The sequence below is a fragment of the Kryptolebias marmoratus genome, linkage group LG18, assembly GCF_001649575.2.
Source record: "Kryptolebias marmoratus isolate JLee-2015 linkage group LG18, ASM164957v2, whole genome shotgun sequence".
NCBI lineage: Eukaryota > Metazoa > Chordata > Actinopteri > Cyprinodontiformes > Rivulidae > Kryptolebias > Kryptolebias marmoratus.
Genome location: NC_051447.1, coordinates 14,280,620 through 14,289,366, shown reverse-complemented (window position 1 = coordinate 14,289,366; position 8,747 = coordinate 14,280,620). Strand labels below are relative to the sequence as shown.

General features: G+C 38.9%; 1 protein-coding gene across 2 annotated transcripts; it reads right to left on the bottom strand.

Moving 5' to 3' along the window:
* Positions 1-966: 966 nt before the first annotated feature.
* LOC108235032 (tetraspanin-8-like) lies at positions 967-8,747 on the bottom strand. 2 transcript variants are annotated; one of them, XM_017414741.3, is made up of 9 exons: positions 8,558-8,747; positions 7,976-8,041; positions 7,560-7,673; positions 7,391-7,465; positions 7,220-7,318; positions 5,594-5,680; positions 5,214-5,273; positions 3,935-4,018; positions 967-3,851 (listed from the first exon to the last, which is right to left on the bottom strand). In XM_017414741.3, exons 1-9 carry the CDS (start codon positions 8,636-8,638, stop codon positions 3,747-3,749), a joined length of 771 nt encoding a protein of 256 aa, XP_017270230.1. In that variant the 5' UTR covers positions 8,639-8,747; the 3' UTR covers positions 967-3,746. The 2 variants fall into 2 exon arrangements, with proteins under 2 accessions (XP_017270230.1, XP_017270231.1); XM_017414742.3 differs by lacking the exon at positions 7,391-7,465.

Genomic DNA, 8,747 nt, shown 5'->3' with positions numbered 1-8,747 from the left:
TCGGGGTCAACATGCAATTCGGGAGTTGGCCATATCTCCCATAGTGAAACACCGAGCGAAGTTGGGTTACTTAACGTAATCCCTGGTTCTTTGATAACAGAGTGAGGTGTTTCACCAACACGTCCCTTCTTGCATGAGCACAGAAAGAAACCGGCTTAGAATGAGTTGAGAGGGGTAGGTTGGCCGTGATATTGGATGGTGGGTGGAGCCATGGTCACGGCTCAACCTGTCTGTCACAGACAGACGTGATGTCATCGGAGCTTCCGTAGTTGGTCACGCTGAGGCGATCTCCCATAGTGAAACACCTCACTCTGTTATCAAAGAACCAGGGATTACGTTAATTAACCCAATGTTTCCATTGTTTGGATCTGTTTCCCATAAAAAACATCCTTAAATCTCTCAGCAGGGACTCTGTCAGATGGAAGAGAGACAGTTATACAGTATTTCAGAATCAGATTTCTTTGTTCTGTCATATGACTGTATGTCAAAGACAAGGGAGAACAAAAACTGGAACTCAGGCCAGCTTGTAAGAAATTATTACTTTAAAGTCATTAATTAAAGACACAAAGTCCAGAGGACAGCTTAAAGGTCAGAGTTCAAGAGCCTCACAGCTTCATTTAAACTCTTCAAGAAACAAAATTGCTTTTTTAGTTTTGTTGACATCATACCTTTTAATTAGAATTCTTATTATAATAAAAATATTTTTGTTTATTTACTAATTTTATTTACTATTTATCCTTCCCAGCTTATTCTGTTTCCACGAGCTGGCCAGAGAAGAAATTGACTTCTGCTTTACAAAAAAAAAAAAAAAACAGGAAACTGGAATGTAAATAACATCCTGATAAGTCTTCACATAATTAATAAAACAATTCCTCTCTAAAATCATGTTAGCAAGTGGTCTCATGTAAAACTCCTTCAGGGTGGAAAATTAAGCACAACATTTCTAAGTTAAAAAAAAAAATCCAATTACATGAGACAAGAAAGAAGAATCACACTTTATTCCTTCTATTTACAAAATTTTACACCAAGTTCAACTCATAAAAAAACAGTGTGTGACCGAAATAAGAACAGACCGTATATCAGGCATTTATGGTTTAAGTGCACAGGAAGACAGTATCTGCTGTTCCGATGAAATTCATTTGACAATATATTGTTAGCCCAAGAGAGATTTCCACTGCAGGCAGCTCATTCAGCAAGTCGTGACAGAAAGTCTTCTTCCGCACCAGTAACTTCAGATGGAGCGTTCCAGCCTATGAGGGAAAATCGAATCTTCTTCTCCCTCCCAGAGCTTGTCCCGTCCCCGCAGTGGCCTTGCCAGCATGTCCACAAGCATTAAAATCAAAAGAAGTCTTGATCCTGACTGCATGTCCACTGAATGAGCAACAAAAAAACCAGCCCCTTTTTGGCCATCAGTTCGACACGATGACACATAATTCACTCATTCGATGAATGTGCTTATATACAATGTGCATAACAAGGAGTCGAGACATTCTGGTGTCACAATGAGCCGTGGGACTCATTCCTTTGTCTAACCTGATTAAATGCAAGAAAATACATTGCTTAGCACGTGGTTATACTCCAAAAGAAATGCATTGTAAACACTTTAAAAACTATTAGGTTCGAATAAAAACTAAAGTTTAAACTGGCAGCTGTTGCAATCCAGTTGACCTAATTCAGGTGTTTTTCTGTCAAATAAATTTTGGAATCAGATTTAAAAGAAAAACAAAAACTTTGTGTAAGTTTTAAAAGAAGTAGATTGGAGATTTTTGGTACCAACGGGTGGAAAATCACGGTTGAGCAGACTTTGGTTTGATGCGAGTAAACAACAAAACGAGCAAAAACCAAAAGAGCTTCTTGGTGTTTGTCTTCACCCAGCTACATGTTCAAATATAAGAATAAAAGTAAATGTTAGCGAAACATTACACAGACAAACCAGAAATGAGGGGGCCGACTCACCAGGGCAAAGACACCATGGTGACTGTATGAAAAGAAATGAAATATGTGCCTGTTGGTGGCAAAAAAATATCATTTTTGCTTAATGAGATGAGCTGCAGTGGTTTTAGGAAAGAAAAAAGAAGAAGAAGAAAGAGGAAATACGAGGAGTTGGTGTAGGCATAAACATGTTGGTGATGCATAATCAGCATTGTGCTCATTTCAACTGAATTAAGCAGGAAAATACTATTAAAAAAATATTATTTTGCTTATTGCGGTGCTTTCTGGGTTTAAATGCTACAAAACGTGTTTGTGCTTGCTTGGAGTAACAGTTCAGATCTTCTAAAGTCTGGTTCAGTGAAAGGTTTAGCAACAATTACAACGTGGTGGTGTAGATACACTTTCAACAACCTACTTTTGAAAAAAATACTGTTTAATTCTGACCAGATACATGAGCTAATAGCTAGTCGGAGCAGTGATAACGCTACAGCTGCAGCCTGGAGCCGATCTGTCAGGAATATTTTAATATTTCTGCCAGAACACCTGCCAAACAAAAGCAAACCCCTTCAGTCCTTGGATTAACCTGTACCTTACTGGTCATTTACAGAGATATCTCTAATAACAGGTAAAGTCTCACTAAGCTGCGACTGCTGGAGGACTAGTTGGTGACTCAAAATTGCAGAAAACTGGTGAGAAAAGATGTGAATTTTCCATCACAGTCTCACTCAGTTCTGAGCGTTTACAACCAAGCGACCAACGAGCTTAAATCGTGGCTAGCAAAGCTGCATTCTTGGCTATGCACATTATTCTTGTTGCCCACTTCCTCCCATTTTGTACCCATTACTGGCAGCCATCTCCATGTTTATGATTTAATCGACTGGAGTACATTTTTGAGGAGATTCAGGAGACCTCCTCAGGAATGCCAACGGTCGCAGCCCAGAGACTTACCACCATAGGAGACCAGTTGTTCTACAGAACCCCACATCAAAAAATCTTAACGATCCGTTAAAAATGGAGTCCATGTACCATATTTGGTTTAGATATCTGTGCTGCTGAAATACAACCCCTCCTAATGTTGACATATCTGTCCTCAGTTTGATGGCTGTGAGGGAAAATATGCTTTTGACGACTTTTACCAAGTTTGAATTGAACATTATCTGTTCTAGAGTTTCTGAAAACACTTTACAAAAATCTAGCGAGTCAGAAAACCGTGATGGCTAATCTAAAGTACAGAACACTACCTTGTAGTAGTAAATTCTTTATGTTCGCACATGAACACATCTCCAGCCTTGACCAGTTGGTGGTGATAGTGTGCTCTAGGTGGCACTGATTTTAACAGCCCTTGCAAAAAAATAAAAAAATAAATGCATAGAGGCACTCTAATGGATTAATGAAAAAAAAAATAGCAAAAGATTATATAGGGGTTTCCCTGCATGCCCCCTAAAAAATGAAATCCAAAAATATGACCAGATACTCACAAAAAAAACAAACTCTTTGGCAAAATAAAAACATTAAGACAAGTTCTGATGACAAAAACATTTAAAAGTGTGAATATTATTCAAAGACTAGTAAATTTCAATAAATTGCTTTTTTTTTTTTAAACAGTAAGGCTTAAAGAGTAATATTAGTATGCAATCTATGCATGTAGATTACCTTTAAACATCAGTTACATGCAATAACATGTATAAAATCATAACATATATTGCAACAGCACAAAATAGCCAGGATATGGTATAGAGCATAATGTGCAAATTCAAACCATGTATGCTTGATAGTAGTTTCAAGTGTGTGTTGAAACGCACCGCTGTGCAGCACTAGAAAGCACCGGGAACGTATCTGTTGGATTGGAGAAGAGCTATAAACTCCTGCTTCTTTTTGATCTGTCCCATCAGTTTGATGCTCATGACAAGCAGAATAATCTGAGGAACGGAAGCAGAGGGAATAATAAGTTCAGCTGGTGAGGAGGTACAGAATGCTCATGCAGCAGTGAGCAAACACGTACCCAGAATACCGCACTTCCAAACTGTATGGCCATCACCAAGAAGAACGCCAGCTTCAGCTCGGAAACATAAATCGGGAGGCAAGGCTGCGGAATAAGAGAGCACAGACACGTAAAGGCCTAAAGAAGGTGGCGTAAACAGGATATTGATCTCGGTGTAGTTAATTTGTCTTCCTCTGTGTCAGATTACACCGTCTGATGTACACCTGTTAGTCAGACCCGTTCAACGATTGTGAAAGCTGTCAGAGAATTCCACAACAATGAAAATCTGCAGAGAGAGGTGGATTTCTGGGCAAAAATGTAAAAGAATTGCTAGATTTGTTTTTCTTTATTGATAGATGGGAATCAGTAAATAGGTGTTTAAAACTAAAGGTATATAGAAGAAAATTATACTACTATTATGCCATAATTGGTCATGATTTGAGGTTCTTTGTATTTTAGTTTTGGTGTGTTCAGTTTATTCCTGTTTCATATTATGTTTTGGATTGACTTTGGTTCTTTGGTCATGTTTTGGGTTTTTACCCATCATTGCATAGCCTGTATATAATCTATTATAGACCAAATGTCTCTGCCTGGTCTTGACCTGCTGCCATGTTGTATCTTTGGGGCCTTTAGTTCTGCCTGTTAACCCTGCGCACAATCATGGTGTCACATGAGCTTTCTTTTAGGCATGGACTAACTAATCACAGCTAAATGTGTTAGAAAAACACAGCAGCAAGGTAAGAATTACGTGAACCAACTGTTCTGCATTTGAGGCGGTCTGTGCCACAGTCTTGGAATCCTGAGGCTGCAGGTTCAAGCCCAGGTTGTGGCAAGAAGGGTGTCTGCTGTGAAACAATTTCAAAAATCCTTTGTGCCAGTTTGCTCACTGTGGCGACCCCTGAAGAAGGGAGCAACGAATGAACAACAACTATTCTGCATTTGGATCCAATAAAGCAAGAAGATTAAAAGGAAGCCATTGTATCCTAAAAAGGACAACTAAAAAACAGTCTGGTCTAAAATGCTAATACTTCCTAAATAATTTATCAATATGTCTGATTAGTTATAGTACTATATAGGTGGATTTGTTGCTAAGCTATTTGTGTATCTAATCCATGCTTTTGAAACTATAATGCGCTCATTTTCTGATGGCTTTTGTCACCATAATAACATCCCAGGACAAAAAAAAACACATCATCTCAGCTTTCTCAACCAGACAATGACTTTCAAAGCCTCTGAATAATTTACAATGTTTACATGCCCTATATAGTTACTTAACTAACAATAATAAAGTTTGTTTTACCTCTCGATAAACATACTGGTTCTTCGGAGCCCCGAGCGTAGCACTGCCCCGTAGTCGAATCTGGTTAGGATAAAAGTTTTTGACAAATTAATTCACTCAAATTAAACTAAAACTAAGTTTACTCAATACTGTTGTTGACTTTTATAGTTTAGGCAAACGCCAGTCAGCTATGATAGCATATTATCAACTCTACAGGTGTGGTCTGCAGCTGAATTTTACCCTCTGTTGTGCTTTTTGATGGATATTAGTTTATCTGGTTTGTACTCATACATTTCTGAGTAAAACACTATCTTAAATTCATGACTAAATCTGTGAAAATGAGTAGTAATAGTCTAATGACCGGTCATGTTTATTCAGTATGTATAAGCAGAGATACTGACGCATTTTCCTGGATAATGACAGTTACAGGAGGCCGGGATGGAGGAGCCCCAGTCCTTGTAGCCTTCGATAAGACCGCAGCATTCAAACTGGAGATCACACACACACACACACACACAAAACAACAACTTTAAAACAGTGTCACAGAATCAACAACTGTACTGTAAAAAGATTCTTTAAAAAAATAAAAATAAAAACTCTTTAAAACACAAGAGGTGACACATATTACTGTGTTTTAAGTGGGGATGATCGTTTTTAATATTTAAGTTGTGGATAAGGACCTTTTGTCTACAAGCAAACCTGAGTTTTGTGACACTGAAAACTCCTTCTAATATGAGGTTAGCAAAGTAGCTTTACACAAAGCTTAAGGCTTCTGAATCCAGAATGTAGGACTTTATTGTTGCTGTATGAGGAGTTACTGTGTGCTGATTCTGCTTAGGTGCTGTAGGTTTTGTTGCCACTTGGGGGCAGTATCAAAAACTAAGTAAAACAACCTGAAGTGAAGGCTACTCTTCCTTGTTATGGCACTGTTGTTGTTTTTTTCAGCTTTGCCCTGACAAAGACAAGTTTTAGTGAACAATTAATTTCTTTGTGTTGGAGTTTTTTGTTCTTCTATCTTTTTTCGTGCATCTTTTTTGTAATGAACTATGGAGTGATGGTCAATCAATAGTTGACCTACAAGAAGTGCAATGCACTGTTAATGTCTTACGATAAAACAATATCTGGGCAGGATTTCCTTGATGACCAAAAAAGTACTTGTGCACTTTAAGCAATAATTATATCTAGATGTTTTGTTTTGGGCTCTTCAGTCTTTTCACTCTTTTGATTCCTGTCTGTCTGACCTCAGAGTGCAGAACACACTTTATCAGCCTTTATGCTGATGTTAAAATTTGGGTTAGTTGTGCAAAGTGGCATGCCTCTTTCACGTGCCATGTTTGAAGAAAAAGGCACAACCGTCTATTCTTGGCAAAACCGAGCTACTGCTTGCCTCGCTGCCTCTCTCCTCCATGTTCATTTTGGAAGCTGAGTCGCATTTCAAGATGATTGAATTTTTAGGTCATGTGCAGGACAGCCGGGGTGACAGGATGACACAAAATAAGGTGCTTTTCGTAGATAACTTAACCCTGGTCATGTCGCCTTTATTAAATGCACATCAAGGAGACGAGAAGCTCAGAGTGAAAAAGCACAGATGTGGAAGTCTCATCAAATCATGTGCCTTGACGTACGATGCATTTTGGTGTTGCTTTCGACTGTTGCAATGAAACCAAACGTTCCTCACTTTGCAGTTTTGACCGCCCCATCCACACTTTTATCTTGCTTTGCATATTATCGTTGCATGGAGGAACAAAAACACGAGGGAAGCCAAGTCCTTGTAAAAGAAAAAAGCGCTGCTAGAGAAATGAGAGGAACCTGCTTGATACTGTTACAATAAAGTTCCTGTTTATGTCAAGGTATGAGAAATCTACAAACTGCTGTACAAAAGTTACATTCAAATTTTGTTTTTTTCTCAAAATAAATGTCATGCATTTCAGGAAAGGGAGATGTGTCAGAAAACAACAACAGGCTCTGTGTTATTTGCATTTAGAAAATGGAAACAGATGAACGAACCACAGATAACTGCTGCTTACTTCCTCTTGGATGTTATGGAGCAACGTCCTGTTGCCTTTGCTGGGTCCACTGAGCGGCATCATGGCCAGCAGCTTGGACTCATCTCGCACAACACGTTTCTAAAGAGAGACAAGTCACACTGGAGCAGGACTCATTTAAATATTCAAACACAGGCCATTCCAGTACCCTACCTCGTAAACATCTTGGTAACTCAGTGCCGTTCTAATAATAATTGTTTGACTGACTGCTGCCATCCCCGCTGCATACTGCCCACACAAACAAAAACGGCGCAGTTGTAAAAGAAATATTTCCACAGGGACACAAGCTGAAATAGTAATAGTTTTTTTGTTTGTATTTTACCAGAATTAAACACCATCTCTTTCCTTTGCAGGCTCCGAACACACCGAGCACTGACAGCAGCAGGCAGCCGACCTCGATGGCGTACATCATCGCTACAGGAATACTGGGCACCATCTGAAGAGCGGAATCACATCAAAGTCAAACTGATACAAATGGATTCTGTCCACGCTGGTGGACTTTGCTCAGGCTACAGAAGCCAGCTTTCTGAAGACAGCCTTAATGTTTTACCCAAGGACACTTCAACAGACACATTTTTTTCCCCAGAGAAATACAATATAAAAATGTGCTGCTGTGGTGCATTCAAGGGATATTTATGGAAGTGGTCATTAATAATTCCTCAGCTGGCTCTGATAAACAGCATCTGCTTCTGAAACTGCATTCATCCAGTCCAAAAAAACGTCCAAACTCAATCTTACTTTGCCAGTTTGGAGGAGGTCTCCGTGCCAAATGACTGTCATTTTCAGCATGAAGAAGCACAGCGCCTGAAGGAGAGGGACACAGGCACTCATTGAGTTTGCAAACAGAAATCATAAAGTATAAGGGCTTGAAGCTATAAATAAATGAATTAAACATGTGAAATTGTAACACCTAGCTGGGAAATCTCACACTTTAAATGTGGTGTATTTGTGAACCCATTTCTTAAAGGAGCAGTGGTTTATTTGAGAATAAAAATGAGGTAATTTATGCATTATGAAGCAGTGCATTGAGCAGCACATCACAGCCCAAATTAAATAAGGCTTAGCCTTAATGAAACACTTAAACATTGTCTACAAGAAATATTGACACTGTGAAAATATCACGACGAGAAATCGAACAAAAAAATGGAGATAATAAATTTCATGCAGCTACTTGAAAATGATTTGGTGTAAAGCTGACTCTAGGGCTCATTTGAGGCTGAATGCTAATTTTAAAGAGAATATTAGCATCAAAACAAACAGACATACCATAGGCCTCTTCGATTAAACTGCATTAAAAATCCCCAGGAATGCCATACCTACCATATGTACAGCGTTAGCAAAAATAAACGGCCTTTTCAGGCTCGTTTTATCCGCCACCACGACCACCGAGCTCTTCTGCATGTCAGTGCCGCTGCTGCCCTTTCAGGCTTCAATTAAAATAACCTTTTTTTTTTTGTACATAAAGAAAATAAGAAAGCAGCGACGCTCCGGAGGAGGTAGTAAGGGCATC

Excerpts from the sequence above, each read along its gene's own strand:
- LOC108235032 (XM_017414741.3), bottom strand. The coding sequence starts at position 8,638 with ATGCAGAAGAGCTCGGTGGTCGTGGTGGCGGATAAAACGAGCCTGAAA. Across the intron at positions 4,019-5,213 it reads ACCAGTATGTTTATCGAGAG|CCTTGCCTCCCGATTTATGT; the intron begins GTAAAACAAACT and ends CTTATTCCGCAG. Across the intron at positions 3,852-3,934 it reads TTGGAAGTGCGGTATTCTGG|ATTATTCTGCTTGTCATGAG; the intron begins GTACGTGTTTGC and ends TCCGTTCCTCAG.